General features: G+C 47.5%; 1 protein-coding gene across 4 annotated transcripts in view; it reads right to left on the bottom strand.

Annotated features, from left to right (window-relative positions):
• The window catches only part of LOC146822725 (uncharacterized), a 410,295-nt gene that overhangs the window by 153,501 nt on the left and 237,744 nt on the right, over positions 1-19,050 (bottom strand). For all 4 annotated transcript variants that reach the window (XM_085606916.1, XM_085606918.1, XM_085606915.1 and 1 more), the window contains one exon: positions 2,568-2,646. In XM_085606916.1, the coding sequence (XP_085463042.1) occupies positions 2,568-2,646 (79 nt within the window). The remainder of the gene's footprint in view (positions 1-2,567; positions 2,647-19,050) is intronic.

The raw sequence follows: 19,050 nt of genomic DNA, 5'->3' as shown, positions 1-19,050 counted from the left end.
GGTAGTTTTTGGGGCAGAGGAGTATCTTTACTCATGGTACTTTGACTGGGTGTGATGTCTTCCTCGAGGTCAGTCTTCCTCGGACACATCATTTTGCTCTTCTTCCTCTGCCTCGGCTCCTTATACTCCGAAGATCTCTTGGTTGACATCTTCTCCATAGATGCCTGGAACAGAGTCTTTGTAGTCCTTGTGTTGATACATCTCGTGACGTCGAGCTAGACAGTCATGGAGCATCTTCGTTCGAAACGATCGGCAGGCTTCGCAGTGTTCTTCGTTGTATTTGGGTGATAAACACGAATTGCACACGTCATGGAGATCGGTGTCAAACCGGAGCGCAGCAATTCACGTCTGAACCCGATGACTGAAAAATACAATCTAACAATGGAGTCTATGCCATTGCACACTATCACCGAAAGGAGGAATCACCTACCTCGTGACTGGAAAATACTTCTTCGAACAAGTGCAAACGTCAGGCACAACACTAGATGGTAGACTTATGCATAGCATGTGATCCACAGCTCACATGCCTCGAAAACATATGTATTATATATACATTTTTTTTTTTAAAGGTGGATATTTCTCTTTAAGAAATCTTTGCTCAATAATTTGCAAAGGCAGGTAGCATTTGCCCAAATTTGTTACCTTCGAGGAATAACCTACTGTGCAGCACATTGCTGGAAAGAATGGTCGCTAAAGAACCACCAATGCCTAAACAGACTCATTACGGAGGAGGAATTGAAAGCAAAGGGTGCCTGCAAAGTTAAGAGTACATAAGGCCAAGAAAAGGAACAATGATCCAGCAGCATTCAGCTCCCAGCATGCCTTGTACTAGCAGTTTGTCCCACAGCCTCAATTATTTCCAAACAGAAATCTTTTTTTTCATTGGAAAAACAGACGTCTTGCATAAAATAGAACATTGACATTCCAGGTGGGAGAAGATGGGCAACAGGGAGCGTAGGGTGCTTGTATGGAAACCTAAGAAACTGTGTTTTTGAACTATGCATTTGCCTGTTCCCATTTCGAATAACCCATAAGGAGTACCTTATACCGGGGAGGTCTATAAAACAGTTTAAGTGCCTTTTTAGTGTGTTTTATAACGTCATACTTATCTGAAGTAGCATGCTAACATTGAATACAGGAAGGCTTGGCTGCAAATTCCTTGATTTGTCATGAGGCAATATGTGTAAATTAGTCATCCGAAAAAGGACAAGGACCAAAGCAGCAGCTCTAGCACCTTTCAATGCAAATGGACTGCAGATGCGTGGGACAAGGAGGTTTATAATTCAATTTGTTTAAAAAAAATAATTAAACAAAACCCACAAGAGACCTGTTAAGCCCACATATGGTGAGAATTACAAAGGTGCATATAGGAAAGAGGGTTTATGTTGCAGTTACCCCACCCCCACACTTTTTACTGACTACTGATGAACTGAATTGATGTGCCCTGGGTCCCTGCCAATCCACTCCTAACTTCCCAACTTACCTCTCGAAGTGGTGGTAGCACCCAGAAGTCCATCTCACTGCCTGCAGTGCTTTTGCAAATAGGAGGTTCTCCATTGCAAACAGGGCATCCGACCTCAAAACAGCACCCTGCATCCGGCCGCCCTAGTGCCGCTGAGGGTGCACCTTAGGTGCTAAATTGAGTCCAGGAGCTTTGCTCCCACAACCCAGTGGCCTGCTTACCAGCAGCCACCAACCAGAGGCCCCTTTCCCACATTGGGCCTCAACACACTGCACCCGACCGCCCTAGTGCCTCAGAGTGTAACAAGAGTGAATCACTGACCCTGGGGGACCCCCGAGTCTAACCCCAGACCCTCAACTCCAAAGACCGATTACTTACCTAAAAACTGATAACCCTATTTTCCTCCACAGGATAACAGTGGCACTTTTTTGCCTGAAAAGTTTTGAAACCTAAAGAAATTCTTGAAGATTGTACGATTTCACAAAAATGCTTTTACTCACCTGTTTACAGGAAAGGTCCCAGTGCTGCATCCAGGCATAAAGCACCGAGTAAGTAAAGTAATCCTAAAGTAACTTACCTGCTATTTTACTGAAAATCCCATTCAAGTCTATGTACTGTATTTACAAGTGATTGCATTTCTCTGAAACAATACTGTAAGTCAAACCACATACATTTACAATTGAACTGTTTTACAATCAGCATTTACTACTGTAAAGTATTTATTACTTACCTGTGCCATGCTTGCTTGATTCTAGAAATAAAATAACTAAAAGAATATTTTTATACAAAAACAATTGGTCTGAAGTTCAGTCTTTGAGTGTGTGAATTCATTTGCTGACAGTGTGTACAACAATGTTTAACACGGTCATCTGATACTGCCTTACTGCTCGACCACACTACCACAAATAGAGAGTAAGGTTCTATCTAATTTGACCTCTGCCTGCCTTTGGGGTTCCACTGGACTCCGCACACTATACCTCAAGTTGGTATAGTATTATACAGAGCCAGCTTCGTACAGTGCAACACAAGGTTTTAAATAACATTCAAGTCCCAATGTTCAATGATTTAAAACAGTCTCCCAAAAAGATCACTTCAATATGCTTACCAGCCTTTTGTACATTAGGTCTGTTCTGGGTAATTGTTTCAGCAACTCGCTTAGCCCTTGCAAGTTTCTCTGCATCAACCTGGGAACAACCAACAACTCTGTTACACAGACATTTACTTTAAAGTGAATATCAATAAATGTACAAGAAGTTGGAAACTAATATGCAGCACAATCTGATCTTTGCACTCGTGTCCTTGGAAACCAAACATGCCAACAAATAATGCACCCATTTTTTAAAATGTTCAATGCAATTGTCAGCGAAAAACACATTGCCATCATTTTTCGTACACAAATTGCAAGACAGAAAGTATCATTCCATCAATTCAGAAAACAGCATTTAAGACTGGATATCATATCCAGCAACTTGCCTCTGCAAAAGAAATTACCTGTTAACTCCATGACATGGCATCATGCCCCTATTGAACAAAGGACACATCTCACAATATGAAGCCAGGAAAGGTCTGATTGAGTTGTTCACAGGAATTATATCCCAGTCGAAGTGGAGAAGATGTTTTCAGGTCATAACTGAATGTTGGAGGAACTGTAGGCTCCCCAGCACATTTATTTACATTTGGTGGTAATGTCAAGTAACCCACACTTTTGGACTCCTACCTTTGGGACTTCGCTTTGCGCAGCCGACTAAGGCGCTGCCGCAGTGATTGCCGCCATTCCAGGGAAGCCCTCGCTCCTGGACACGCCCACTTCCGCTTGGCCACACCCCCCCAACCCTCCCTTAAGCAATGTGTCTGTCGGCCACGCAGCGGTCGCGCCGCCGACGCGCCAAAGGCAAGCCCGTCTGCGCCTGTCCGTGGCCGGCCGGGGACAGGGGCAATACCCCCTGGCATTTCCAAACCACCGAGGATCCATTACAGCTCAGATTTCCTCCACAATTTAAGAACCCCATGGGAACCAGCTGCCACCACCCTCACCAGCCCCTAGATCTACCCACTTTCTGCCTACACTGTAACACTTGGCTCAATTCTGCCCAGCAAAAAACGGATCGGCAGAACTACACTATGCTTCTTCTAAACTGCAGATCTCTGCCAAAACATAGCACGGAAATTTCCTTGTTAATAGATGAGCTAACACCAGACGCAGTCTGTTTGACCGAAACGTGGTTAACCCCAGACTCCGAATCGGACCGGATACAAGCACTCCCCCCTGGTTACCAGATTTCACGCAGGGACCGGACACAGGGGAAAGATGGAGGACTGGCAATCACTTACAAAACCCTATATCAGTGCCATTGCACCCCGGACCCTATCCCTGGCCCTTCAACTCACTCCCAATGACAGCTTCACAGGAACACTTGTCTACCGTCCACCAGGCCCATTGAATCAATTCCACATCACATTACCCTCCTTAGCAGCTGAATTAGCTATATCCCCCTCCATCTTCACACTGCTGGGTGATTTTAACATTCATTTTGACGATAGCCGCAGTCCAGCTGGAGCAATTAGTCCGAGCCCCTACACACAACAAAGGACACTTGCTGGACCCTGTATTCAGTAATACCACCAATCTCACGGTAGGCCCCATTATACACCTCCCATGGTCTGACCACTTCTTAATACCCCTTATCTGGTCCAACTATAAATTTGGCCCCTGTATCCCCATTTCGCAAAAAATGAGAAATTGGTCCAGGCTCCCACTAGAACAGTGGACTAGTGTCCTGGCAGCCTCAAGACCTACCTTTTCCCAGTACCCTCTTCCTGACAGTAGGGAATTTGATAACTGGATTCGGAAGTCTATTGACTCCATCCTGCCCGCCCGGAAAACTGTCTTAAAAAGACCACGAGAAACAGCTCCTTGGTATTCAGAGGAGCTTAGAGAAAAGAAACGATACTGTAGGAAGCTTGAAAGGAAGTGGCGCCTGGGATATGCCGCCAAAGACAAAGCCAAGTATAGGGAAGCTGTCAGAGCCTACAAACTTGAAATAAATACTGCACAATCCACCTACTTTAACGAAAAAATTGTGATGGCCAGATCTAAGCCAAAAGAGATCTACCAAATAGTAAAAAGCCTTACTAAGCTACCCCCATCTATAGCCCCAACTGATAACCCCTTGGCTCGCTGCAATGATTTAGCGGATTTCTTTTACCAGAAAATAAACAATATTTATGTAACATTCGCTGCTCCAGCCTCAGAACTCAATGCTGATGAATTTCAGCTTTCTACAGTGGAGGAGCATCCTCCACGAATAACTCTCGCCAATTTCCCTCTTTTAGACCTAGACTCACTTGAACCCTTGACACGACAGGTAAAATCAGGCTCTCCATATGACCCAGCCCCATCTCGTACAATGATCGCCGCCAGTCAAGTCATACTCCCTATGCTCATGGAGCTGCTTAACAGCTCCTAGATAAAGGGAAGTGTGCCGCCTCCCTGGAAGCAGGCAATGGTAAAAGCGCTACTGAAAAAGCCCAATTTGGATCCCAACAATCTCAATAACTATCGCCCCATTTCCCTGCTTCCTTGGGTGAGCAAGATCCTGGAGAGACATTAATTTCCATCTTACAAGGTTTCTCGAATCGAACCTTCTACTCGACGTTTCACAGACCGGGTTCCGGCCCAAACATGGGACGGAAATAGCTCTACTAGCCGTGACTGAAGAATCCAGGAGGATCTTGGATCGAGGGGGGATCAGTGGCAGTCATCCTCCTCGATCTGAGTGCCGCGTTTGACACGGTATGCCACAGAACTCTGCTGTGTCGGCTTTCCGATCTAGGAGTATCCGGAGATGCCTTAGCCTGGCTGGGATCCTTCCTGAGTGGAAGGACCTTTCAGGTTTTTGACGGTGATTCTATTTCCGCAAGTAAACCTCTGGATTGCGGGGTACCGCTGGGCTCCTCATTAAGCCCCACACTGTTCAATGTATACATGAGACCGCTGGCCGAGGTCGTCCGTTCATATGGCGTTAAGATCATCACATATGCGGACGATAGTCAGCTAGTGGTCTCTCTTGCACAGAAGAGCAGTGAACCGTCACAAGTCAACTTAACGGCTTGTATGGAAGAGGTTGGGAGATGGATGATTGCATCCTCTCAAACTCTACAGTGACAAAACCGAGATTATGCTACTTGGCCCCCCAGCCCTGTCGACCATCGTCCACCTATGGCCCACCAGTTTGGGCTCACCCCCTACCACGAAAGAGAATATTAAAAGTTTGGGGGTCTGGTTGAACAAATCCCTAACTCTTAACACTCATGCTATAAAAACATCGGCAACATGCTTCGGGATAATCCGGATGCTGAAGAAGATCCTACCACTCCTGCCTTTTGAAGCCAAGCAAGTTGTCATCCTAGGTTTAATCCAATCCCGACTTGACTTCAATAATGCCCTTTATCTGGGAGCACCCGAATATGTGCTGCAAAAACTCCAGCGGACCCAGAACTGCGCTGCACGTATGCTACTTCAGATTCCACGTAAAGCTTCAGTGGAATCCAGGATTAAGGCAATTCACTGGCTCCCTGTTAGGGAGAGAATTAAATTCAAAGCCATGTGCGTATCCCACCAAGCCTTTTGGAGGTCTGGCCCCAAGATTAATCACTCACTGCTCACCCCCTATTATCCCGCCAAACAACTCCGCTCCACCCATGCATTTTTTGCTGCAGTCCACCGGATCAAAAGGTCCAGAGCAGGAGGAAGGTCCTTTACGCTCAATGCCGCCAAGCTGTGGAACTCCCTCCCCTTCCACCTAAGATCTAACCCCAACTTACCATCCTTCCGCAAAGAGCTGAAAACATTCCTTTTCAGCAATTAATCATCCTCTAAGCGGCCCTCCCTCAGGGCACTATCCTCCCTATCAGCGCATGGACGCCCAAGGGCAGCAGCCGCGCTTTACAAACCCCCATTTCATTTCACTGTCAAGGCTGTAGGTCTGGAGAAGCGCTTTCATCCGGGCGACAAACGTTCCTACCAGCAGAGGGTTCAAACCCCTCAATGGTCCTCCCAGGACCAGCAGAGGTCCCAATTCCAGCAGAGGGGTCGTGGCAGAGGAAGAGGGAACCACAAGCAGCAACAGTCCACCCCTAAGCAGCCTCCCAAACAGTGTGGCATTGCTTCCTCCGCACCCTTTCGCCACTCCGGTAGGAGGAAGCATCGTTTTTCACCTGAAAGAGTGTGAAACCATAACAAGAGACAAACGGGTGCCGAATATTGTGCAGCATGGTTACTTGCTAAGGTTCAAGACTCCCCCTCCGCAAGTGCCCCCGCAATTGAAGCGCCTTCCTCAACTTCAAAGTCGGCTTTTACAGGACGAAGTATCTATCCTCCTCTCCAAGAGGGCCATAGAGGAGGTCCCACCTCTCCAAAGAAACCAGGGGTATACTCTCGCTACTTCCTAGTCCAAAAGCAAGGAGCAGCCAAAGAGTACAGACCTATCCTCGACCTGCTGAACAGGTTTATCAAAAAGGTAAAATTCCGAATGCTAGCCCTGCATCAAATCTTTACGCACCTTCACCAGGGAGAATGGATGTGTGCCATCGACTTGCAGGACGCCTACTTTCACATTCCTGTCTCAGTGAAACATCGCAAATTTCTCAGGTTTCAGGTATCTCGTCACCACTATCGAGTGCTTCTGTTCGGCCTCAAATCCGCCCCACGGACATTCTCCAAGTGCATGGCGGTGGTGGCTGCCTTTCTCCGCAGGCGGAAGATAATCGTCTATCTATACCTAGACGACTGGCTCCTGAAAAGCTCCACACCTGTGCTACTCCAGAGCCATCTCTCATACTGCCTCAACCTGCTGCATTCCTTGGGGTTGCAAGTCAAATACAAGAAGTCAGTCCTCAACCCCACTCAACTGATACACTATCTGGGCGCCTCCCTGGACTCCGCAGAGGCAAGCGTGTCCTTCGGAGGAGAGGTTGTCAATGCTTCTCAAGTGTCACACTCTTCTCGACACTGCACTTCCCACAGCCAGGCAAGCGTCTTCACTACTGGGATCGATGGCCTTGTGCATCTACATTGTGCCCAATGCACGCCTTCACATGCGGCCTCTACAACAGGCACCCGAAGATCAATTTTCAGAGGTCAGGTCGCTGGGAAGATCGTGTCTCTCCACCAAGCTGCCAGGGACTCCATCAGATGGTGGATGAAACGTTTTCACCAGCTGCAAGGGGTCCCTTTTCATCAGACGCCTCCAACACAGACAGTGGTCACAGATGCCTCAATGCAAGGCTGGGGAGCTCATATGGGCCAGCTTCAGGTACAAGGTCTCTGGTCCGAGACAGAAAGAAGTTATCACATCAACTTCTTGGAGCTACGGGCGGTCCATCTGGCGCTCAAATCCCTGTATCAGTCTCTTCAATCCAGCCACATTCAGACTCAGACAGACAACACAACAACGATGTTCTATCTGAACAAGCAAGGAGGCACCAGGTCACGAGTCCGGTCTCTGGAAGCCTAATCCATTTGGCAGTGGCTGCTGGCGAGAGGTCTCTCAATCGTCGCAGTCCACCTTCCAGGAACCCTGAACGTGCATGCAGACGGCCTCAGCAGAGACTTCGCAGAAGCACACGACTGGGTGCTCAACGAAGACGTCTCTCAGGAGGTTTTTCAGCAATGGGGAGTGCCGGACATCGATCTGTTCGCAGACGCGGCAAACACGGACTGCCCAGTCTTCGCGTCCAGATTCCCCCAGCAGGGATCACGAGGGAATGCACTTTTGATCAGCTGGTCGCAGACATTGCTGTACGCTTTTCCTCCGCTCCCTCTAATCCCGGAGGTCATACAGAAGTTCTACAGGACCAACACCAGAATTATCCTGATAGCGCCGGAGTGGCCACGCCAGTGGTGGTACCCGGACCTCCTCCAACTGTCAGAGGTTCCACACCGGAGGCTGCCCTGCCGCCCGGACTTACTGACCAAGAGCGAGGGGAGAGTGTTTCATCCCAACCTCCCCTCCCTCCAGTTGACTGCATGGCTCCTGAAGTCATCCAGTACGGACATCTAGACCTTTCGGTTGACTGTATGGACATTCTTAGAGAAGCAAAGAGGCCCTCCACCAGAAAGTCTTATGCTTTCAAGTGGAAGAGATTTTACCTTTGGTGTTGGGACAACGCTCTTGATCCGACTCAAGGTCAAGAGCAAGTGATTCTTCCATATTTACTGCACTTGGCAAGGTCAGGCCTGAAGTACCCCTCCATCAGGGTCCACTTAGCTGCTATCACAGCTTATAGAAAGTCTCCTACCCAGACCTCATTCTTTCAAATGCCTGTGGTCAAAGATTTCCTAGAGGGGCTTAAGAAAGTGTTTCCACCAGTGAGGTCCCCTTCGCCTCCCTGGGAGCTTAACATTGTCCTCACCAAATTGATAGGTGCTCCTTTCGAGCCTATTCATAAGGCATCTTTGCAGTATTTGACCTGAAAGACTGCTGTCTTAGTAGCCATCACTTCAGCCCACAGGGTGAGAGATTCAGGCCCTGTGCTGCAAAGAGCCTTGCACTGTTTTCCACGCCAATAGAGTGGTGTAGCGTACTCATCCAAGTTTCCTGCCCAAGGTGGTCTCGGATTTACAGTTCAATCCGATTATCATGTTGCCCACTTTCTTTCCTCAGCCAACCACTCCCCCGGAGAGAGCTTTACATTCTCTAGACCTCCAGAGGGTATTGAAGTTTTACCTTGATAAAACCCTTCCACTTAGGAAGTCTGACCGGCTCTTTGTCAATTACGGTTCAACAAATACCGGGCTGGCTGCTTCCAAAAGATCTATTTCTAGATGGATCGTCTCCTGTATAGCCTTGTCCTACCAACTAGCCAACAAGGCTCTGCAGGGCAGACCACGAGCACACTCTACTAGAGGGAAAGCTTCTACTACAGCTCTCCTTCGCAACATTCCTATATCTAAATTGCAAGGCGGCTACATGGTGCTCGATACATACCTTTACACGCCATTACTGCCTAGATTCAGATGCACAGGCCGATGCCCAGGTGGGGCAGGCATCTTTGAGGAATTGGTTTGCATAACTGCTGTTTGAATATGATTTTACTTCATGTTCTATATGCTCTGTTGCTCATCCGCGAGACTTTGGGTATGGGCTTGCTACTCTATTCATAGATTAGGACTATTGATGAGTATCCCCTGGATGAGAAGGATTAGTTACTAACCTGTAATCCTAGTTCTCATCCAGGGGTATACTTATCAAAGTCATAAGCGACCCACCCACCTCCCCGGACGAGCATTCTCTTCAAGTTATTGTTTATTGATTGCAGATCTACTCAGGTGCATATGCACCGTCAAAAAGAATTGACCTAACTGCCACCTGTGGTGCATCATGGGAGCAAGGGGTCTCCTGCAGGTCTTTAAGGCATGGTACCCCTACTCTAATGCCTTAAAGGCAAGGTGTCCGTTTTCTTTGTTTCTTAGTACTCTGCTGAAGCCTACAGGCAAATGCCTGCAATTACAAGTTAGCGTTATGGCAATAAAGCATTATTGTATGACAATTGTTTACTGCTTCCTTTTTTAGGTCTCGGCTGCGAAAGGCTGCGCTTGCGCAGTCTCGCTCCGAGATTTAATGAGTTGGAGTGACTTTGAGAAGAGGGGCTTGCACCCGCCCCTCTTCTATCCTGTTCTCCATTGGCTGGCCTCTTAAATGCTGGCCAGCCACTGGAGAAGAGGTCCAGTCACTCCGTTGAAGCCCCGTCTTTTTCGGATCGGGGGGCGTGTTTTTTGCGAGAAGTCTCAGGGAGGAGACAACAGCAAAACACGCCCCCAAATCCGAAAATGAGGCTCCCTTTCTCCGAGGCATTTCTGCTCTGCCTGCCTTGGAGAAAGGCGGTGGTGTGCTCGTCCTCTCTGCCACACGTCGGACCCTGCGTGCAACCCTGCTCACCTCTGGTGCGGTTCTAATTTATCTGCTGCACAAGTATGCGGTGGGATTGCCCTGTCCCTGCCTCCCCCTCCTCTGCCCACCCGGAAGAGAATTCTGGTAGCAGCACGTTGCCCCCTGTGCAGCTCCTGCGCCGCGCTCGCCCACGGCTGTTCTGCCGCCGTATTGCCGAAACTGATCACTACGTCCCCAAGAAGCAGCAGCTGCCGGTGATTACACTTGCCCCCCTGGCTTGTGGTACTCTTGTATAGTATGCTCTCTTTCTCCCCTGAGTCTGCAGTACTCTGGTATGCTGGGATCACTCTCCCCGTGCCTCACTCCCACAAGCCTCTGGGCCCGGCGCTTGCTGCCCTCCCCTCCCCGTGCCCTCGCCGCGCCTCCCCGGGGAGCCCTCTTGCTGCAGCGAGTCTAATCTCGGTGTGAAATTGCCCTTATTGCGGGCACTGGTTTCCCGGTCATCCTCGCTGTTCCCTTAACTGCCGCGTCCAAGGGGAGGGGCCCGAGGGCAATGATGGCTCTGCGAGGTGGGTGGGATTCGTGGAGGAGCCCCGGGTTGGGGCCCGGCTCACTCGCTCTCACTCATTCTCTGCCTTCACTCGCCCTTCGTTCTCACCCATTTTCCCTTCTCTCCCCCACATTCTTTCGCTTTCGTTCTCAGTCATAGTCACCCCTTACAATCTCGTTCAGCATTTAATCCCGTTCGCTCTCCCTTCGCTCTCGCTTACTGCTCTTTCCTGTCTCTCACTCAGTTCCTTCACTCTGGCTCTCTTCATTCGCTTCGGTCCTCGCTCTCACATACTCTAACTCCCCCCCCTTACGCAATCACTCTCTCCTTCTCCCTCCCTTGAAGCATGTCATTATTATCTCTCCCCGTAGCACTCTTTCCTCTCTCTCTCTCTCACACACACACAGTCTCTGTATTCAATATCCTTTTTTCGACACACGCGGACTTTCAACTCCATCACACACGTCGCCACTCCGTCTTCTTCTGTCCCTTCAGCCAGACTGTTTTACCCTCAGGCTCCCCGCCCTCTTTGCTCACCTCCATCTACGTAGCCATTTCTCGTGGTTGGGGGTTTTCTCATGGTTTGGGGGTTCTGGACTGATCGAGTCAGTTACCATGTGACACCCCTGCATTACTGAGGCTGCCGGGAGACCCCACCCGCAGTCACCGTGGACAGCAGAAGCCCTCTTCCATTCAGGGCTCAGTTTTAAGCACACACACCTGCAGCCGATGCATGTGAATAGACCGGCGCCATTGTTAGAGCCCTGGAAGCCATAAAGTGCAAGGAGGCGCTATACCCCACCCCACCATGGATCAGCTGTGAAGCTGCAAATGACTATGGCAAACACAAACAGGGGCTCATTCCAAACCACTTCAAGCACTTCCGCCCCCGCCTGTGTCTACCTACACCCATGTCAGACGTGTGTTACAGGGCATTAAAGATATTTCTGCCCAGCTCTTATCCCTGTTGCTTGAGCCAATCTCTGCCTGCTCACAGCTGCAGGCTCCCCCGTAGTGGATTGCCCCGTCCCTGCCTCCCCCTCCTCTGCCCCGGAAGAGAATTCTGGTAGCAGCACGTTGCCCCCTGTGCAGCTCCTGCGCCGCGCTCGCCCACGGCTGTTCTGCCGCCGTATTGCCGAAACTGATCACTGCGTCCCCAAGAAGCAGCAGCTGCCGGTGACCAGCTCCTGGATTTCCCCATATCTCGGCGTGTACTGGTGAGTTTCCTCCTTTATTTTATATTAAAATTACGAGGGAGCCTACCCCTTTTACTGCCGAAGCAACAGAATCACCGCCGCGGCCCACAGGAAGCCAGGCATCCTTGCCCGGGACATGTGCGGAGCCTGCGGTGTAGCAGGAAGTGTCTGCTCAAATGGGGCTCCCGTGCGTCACTCCTTTCTTCTCTCGTTCTGTCCGTTACCCCTTTCTTCTCTCATTTCTTTCTTCACCCCTTCCATCACTCCGTTCTTCTCTCGTTCTTTCCTTCTATCCTTCAATTTCTCATTCCTTCCTTTATCCCTTCCATATATCATTCCTTCGTTTACCCCTTCGTTTACTCCTTCCTTCTCTCATTCCTTCTCTTATCTTCTTTCATTCCCTGTTTAACAACCTAATGAATACGATTGACAGTTATTTCTCACCCAAAGAGTCCTTCGTGTATGTCTAATATTAATGGGGACATCCTGAGCAGAAGAAACAAGCATTTACAATGCAACTGTCACGGCATTGTTAAAGTTAGAGATATTGGCATTGCTCATGACAATGCCGTTTCTTTAAATGTTTTAAAAACAAAAACATCAACAAAAATAATGTCATGAGCAATGCCAATAGCTCTAACTTTACCAATGCCGAGACCATTGCATTGTAAATGCTTGTTCCTTATGTGTTAGGAAGGTAGGGGTACTACAATGCAAACCTATGTAATTTCAGCATTTTTGCCATGTTGGAAACATTTTAGGCTGCATGTATAGGTTTTCACATATGCATATATATATGTATTTTCTATATGCTCCAGGATCCCGCACATGGACGGGGATTATTCATAGATTATGACTTTGATGAGTATACCTCTGGATGAGAACTAGGATTACAGGTAAGTAACTAATCTATGCTGTGCATCCGTTGGGAGGGAGATTTCGCTCCACTTTTTGATGGTTTCACAAGTTTGGTGGTAATGGGCAGACCACATGATCGGGCTGCACGCGAAAGGATCATGGAAAATAAATGGATAAAAATGGAAAAAAACAGGTGTGCATTTGACTACCCTTTGAAATTGAATTACACACTGATGTGTACTACGTCATGTTTTCACTTTTTTCTGCACCAAGACACACACCCTGCAACAGCAGTCTGAAAAAGGTTAGGTGAGGGGTCCCTTAGGATGGCACAATACATGCTGCAGTCTTTAGGAACCCTCTTTAGTACTCATGCCCTAGGTACCTTGGGTACCATTTACAAGGGACTTACAGGGGGTGCCAAAGGTATTGCCAATTGGGGGAACAATTGCACATTTAGGGAAAAGATCTGGCACTGGAGACCTGGATAGCACTGGCAGGCAAAAAGCGTGGGTGACCATGTCAAAAAGGGCACTTTCTTACAGAACACACACTTCAAATCTAGTGAATAAACTCAACCATTTCTAAAATTCCCAGAAAGTCATCTTTCATTTCATAAGTGCTTTGAAGAAACCCACAACTATCAGCGGCGCTATGAAACAAGAGGAATAAAACAAGCACTGGGAAAGCCAATAGGACTTACCTGCCAGAGCTATTGGGTATATCAATGTATTTTTAACCATGTAGTACAGCAGCATGGCTAAAAATGACAACCAGCATTGGCAAAGCCACTGTCTCACCTATACAAGAGCAATGTCTTTCAGTCATGTGGTGCAGCAGAGCGGCTGCTGTGCAGCATGGTAGAAAAAAAAATGCTATGACAGTCAGCGCTGGCTGTGCGATAGCGGTTTCTTGGTCTTATTGGGACAGGTGTGGGGATAGTGGGTTTTTTTTTGGTGGGACTGGGTAGGCGATGCAATAACGGGTGAAGGGGGAGTATACGGGTGGGACTGGTCAAGCAACAAAGGGGGAAGGTACAAAAAGTGCTATGACGCAACCAGTGGTTTTTTTTTCTGTTGGGCGGCGTAGGTGCAAGCATCAGTACAGGAGAAGATCCATAGTCAGACAGGGCAAGCGAGAACGCCAAGACATGCAAAGTAATGTACTAATAAATACAAAGTGCTGTGCCAACAGATGCGAAGTGCAACAGATTCAAATTTTAACATTGTTTTTTTCTTTTAAGTGGACGGCTAGGATTTCCATACTCCTTTGAATTGTCCATTTCTATAGCTATTGCACTAATTTCAATAGTTTTCGGGATGGTGTTATCCCTGCCCACCCCCCCACCTCGTTTACTGATGTAGAACATGGTGATTGTAGTGTCTGTTTGGATCAATATTGTATTCCCCCAAAACTTTCAGCAAAACTCAAGGCTAGGAATACTGTTTTAGTTCCAGGATGTTGATATGTTGTACAGCATCTTGTTCCTTGCAGACTCCAGACACCTTGAGATTTTTCATGAGTTCCTCATCCTAAATGAGAAGAGTCTGTTGTAATGGTCATCGTACGAGATGGTTGAGCTAATGTTCTTCCTCGCGTTGTGTTCTCATCCACCACACTATCTCCTCCTCCATCTTTTGCATGACAACCACTAGATCTCCCCAACTCCCTGTTTCCTGTGACTATTAATGTTACAACCATTCCTGAAATAGTCTCATGTGGAGTCTTGCGTTTGGAATCAAAGAGATGCAGGAAATAATCATTCCTAGCCATTTCTCCACGGTCCTCACTGTCAGAGCTTGCCCTTTCCAGTATAGCCGTGTTACCTGCAACAGTGATTCTGTTTTCTTCTCGCAGGGATACACTTTCCCTTGAACACAATAGATCTTTGCCCCAGAAACATTTTTACTTGTTTGGGAGAAGACTTCTCCATGTTTAGTGAGAATCCCAACCTGTATAGCGTTCTCATTACTTGCTGGATGTGTTTGCATTTCTTGTGTGAATTTGCCCTTACCAGACAGTCATATAGGAAGGAATAAACTTATATGCCTTGTCTCTGTCTGTGTGCTGCACCTCCTGCTAGGCACTTTAAGAACACTCTTGGTGTGGATTTGATTCCAAAGGCTAGTACCTTGAACTGGTAGCGTTTTTTGTCTAGCACAAATCAGATATTTTTTGTGACCTGCATTCATTGAGATGTGCAAGTAGGCATCTTAAGTCAACAGTTGCCATGTAATGCCCTATCTGTATAACCTCCTGTAGGGCTGTCCTCTTCAATTTTTGAGTTTTGATACATTTGTTGAGAAACCTTAGGTTTAGAATTTGCTGTAGAGTTCCATCTACCTTTGGGATTAGAAAATATTTTGAGTAATTTCATTAACTGAATGTTACTTTTGGTACTGTTTCTATTGCATCCTTTGCCAACATTTCCTCTACCTCCTTTAGTAGACTGGATGTTTCCTCCTTTTAATGAACCTTTCTTCTTGGTCCCCTGCATGCAGTGGTCTTGTATAGTTCTATGTAATATCCATACCATCTAAGGTTTAGAATCCATTTGTCTGACGTGATCTTCCTCCACTGCTGAAGAAAGTTTATTCTACTACTAGTGTTATATGTCTGAGTTGGTGGCCTTTCATCTTTTCCCTTCTTGATGTTAGTAGAGTGTTTTGTGACTGTTGGTAAGTCACTTATTTGTGGGTGGTGCCCCTCCCCTTTGCGGCTTTCCTCTTCAGCGTGTTGGACCTCGAAAGGACTGTCTTTGATAGAATTGCCACGTCTACTGTTGTGGACTAGCTTGGCTGCCTCCCTGGTATGATTGTTGGTACATTTGGTGGGATGTCCCAAATTGGAAGCTGCCCCTTCTCGTGGGTCTTCCCAAAGGTACTGACTCTGAACTGTAGAGCTACATTTGATTTGGCGGTCTGTCTTTTTTGTAAATGTAAATGTATGTGTCTTGTAAAGCGCACTGCTGCCCTGAGGCGTCCTGGCGCTGTAGACCGCTGGGGAACCCGTCCTGGCTATCCCTGTGAGATGGTCCCTCCTGGGTATCTCCAAGGTGAAACCAGGCATCCCCGGTGAATGTGGGGGGCCGTTGTGGAGATGAGGCAAGCTAATGCCCAGAGTCGCCGAGTGTGATCCCTGGTTAGATTAGGCACCGAAGCGAGAATTATCGAGTCCGCTGGCCCTGGTCCACGACCCTGCCACGTCGGGGATTGAACCCTGGTCCCGGGCCGTCCTCTGCTTCTGGGTCTGCTTCCTCTAACCAGTGAGCCACACCTCTCCACTTTTTTCAGCTAATTGAGTGTCTCGTCGTCAGAGCTTCCAATCAGCTGTTCGCCAATAAATGGCACATTCAGGATGTTCGCTTGAAATTCGGGTTTGAACCCTGAAATTTTGAGTCAGGCATGATAGCATTGAGTTACTGTCATCTGTCAGCTAGATGGTTCTTCCACATCTCGTGCTGATTTTAAGCAAGTATTGGCTATGTCCTTGCCATGTTCCAACAAGTGTGCTGCTCTCTTTCAATATTGTTCTGAGATGTTTTATAAGCTCCCCTATCTCCTCCCAGTGTTAGTAGGCATGGCGATTTAGTAGTGCAGTTGAATTTGTGATACACAACTGATTTGCAGCATTTCTTTCTAGTTTTTAGCAAATGAGGTCTATTTTACTCTTTGTCAGGAGGTGGTCCTGAGGTAGTTGGAACGCTAGCCCTCTTCCCCTCTGTTGATTTAACAATGGAGGCTGCTGGCACGGTACCCTTTATGTAGGCAGGATCTTTGGATGAATACTTAAATTTTTTACTCAGCCCTTGGTGCACTTTTTCCAGCCCTTGGTGTGATGGCACGAGATGTGCCAGGCTATTTAAATGACTCCTTCCCCTGGTCCAAGACACTTAGGAGCATAGGCAAGAATTGGCTCTTGATTGTGGGGGCATAAGAGTCCATCAGAAAACAGGCTTGAGGTTTCTCCTCCTCTAGTTGAATCAGTCTGCTGCCTTTTTATCACCTGGTTGTAGATGCCTATGTCATCTCGTGGCGATTGTCTAGATGGGTAACTGCCAACCCCCTTCTTCTGGTGAGTCTGTGTCTACGTCGGCCATTGCATTTCAGTATATTTAGAAAACTCTAAACCCTGACATAGTCCTGCCATTTGTGCTTTCTCCTCTTTATAGAGGTCTTCTTACTCCAGATCTTCACGAGGCTCAGGAGTTCGAGGTGGCTCAATTTCTTCCAAGCTTTTCTCCCTCTGGATCCTTTGATGTTGCAGATTTTTTTGGGAAAACGAAATGCTGTCAGACTTTGATGTTTCTAGAGCAGGACCGCCATTTTGGCTTCGAGACACTCTTTCGATTTTGGTGGTCTGGGCAAACTTGTGGTGGCAGTTTCTGCAGAACTGGGTAGGTTTTTTTCTCCATTACTCCACACAGGGAGCCCCCTGCACATGCATTCTCTGAAACCGGCAGGGAAATTGTTTGCCTCCTCTCGAAATCTCCCCCGGTGCCTTCTTTAGATGTTACCAAATGGAGGTGCGTCAAACGACAAAAAGATTTATGGTGAACTTCGGACCCAACCACTAGACGTCGGAACAATGCACAACATGTGAATCCAGAAAAGATTCACTCTGCAAAAGAAACATTATCCATTCGAGGCATGTGTGGCTGCACATGCACACCCTTAGCACAGACTGTAAAGCAGTCCTCCTCCGGAAGCAGTGGCTAAACTGTGGGGGTTAAATTTGTTTTAAATAATGCAAGTAAAACCACTTGACCCACATTGGCTTGTTGACGGGTCAGCACATCGACACAGCAAGGCTTAGTAAATTTATGCGGTGTAAACCATGTAGCTGCCTTACCTATGTCAGCTATAGGTATATTGCCTGAAAAGGCCAATGATCCTCCTATTTTACAAGTGGAATGAGCTCTAGAAGGGATAGGCAGAGTCATTTGCTTTAGTATAGCAGGTTTGTATACATTTAACAACCCAACATGCAATACCTGCTTTAACCCCTTCAGTGCCCCTTTCCCCGCCCTGTGCCGGCCGTTGCATTAGCGGGCGGGGTTTATGACGAGCTGGTCTCGTCATGGGCACAGCGCAACCGCGGCCCATGACGAGACCAGCTCGTCATGGGCATTGAAGAGGTTAGAGCAAACCCTGCCTCTGTGTGATTTTTGAAACAGCAACAAAAAGTTGTTGTGTCTTTCTAAATGCTTTGGTTCTTTTGATTTAATACAGAAGGGCTTGTTTAACATCCAAAGTATCTTTTCCGCAACTGAATCAGGTAGGGGGGGGGTGGGGGGGGGGGGGAGAGAAATGGTAACTCAATAGATTGATTATTTTGAATTGAGAAATCACATTTGGTTGAAATTTATCTCTATGTAGTTGGAAGAAGGGTTTTCTAAAGTTAATGCCTGAAACTCATGGACACGTCTGAGTGAAGTGATTGCGATGTGGAATGATGCTTTCCAGGATAAAAACTGGAGGGGGCAGGAGTCAAGAGCTCGGATGCAAGGCATATTAATCTGGTTAATACAGTATTAAGATTCCAAGCAGGAACTAGTGGTACCCTAGGAAGAATGACTCAAGTCATGCTTGGTTGAATTATTATACGCATATCCAAAGAGAAGAGTGTGTATTCAAGACAAAAATGCGTGTATTTTCAGAACTCATGAGCTGATGTTTGGTGAAAAATTATCAGTGTTCTCATGGATATTTGGTATGGACAGCATCAGATTTGAAGCAGAAGATTGTCTCTGTCCTCTGACAGTATTTCAGTAAATGGGGAGGCTGAGGCTGAATCCATAACCACTGGTTACGCTTTAGTTATTTCATTGAGTGTGGTAGGCCGTATGCAGGCAGTCATCAGCTTGGGAAAATAAACCAACATCACAATTGGATCCAGCATACACATGGAACCTTTTCCCCAGAGTGTAACTTCGGACAGACTTCAGTTACTGGCCTAAGAACAAGTAAGTCCAGAGGCGATAGTTTGTGCCCTGGAAGGGCCCACTTGTGAATGTCCAACCAAGGGCACCTGTGGCTCACTGGAGCCTGAAAGCACCAGAAGGAGCCAGTAGAATCTGGAATATTTGCAGCA

Source organism: Triturus cristatus, chromosome 5_2, assembly GCF_964204655.1.
Source record: "Triturus cristatus chromosome 5_2, aTriCri1.1, whole genome shotgun sequence".
NCBI classification, from domain to species: Eukaryota; Metazoa; Chordata; class Amphibia; order Caudata; family Salamandridae; genus Triturus; species Triturus cristatus.
The sequence above is the reverse complement of the archived record's forward strand: the minus strand, read 5'-3'. Positions and strand labels throughout refer to the sequence as shown.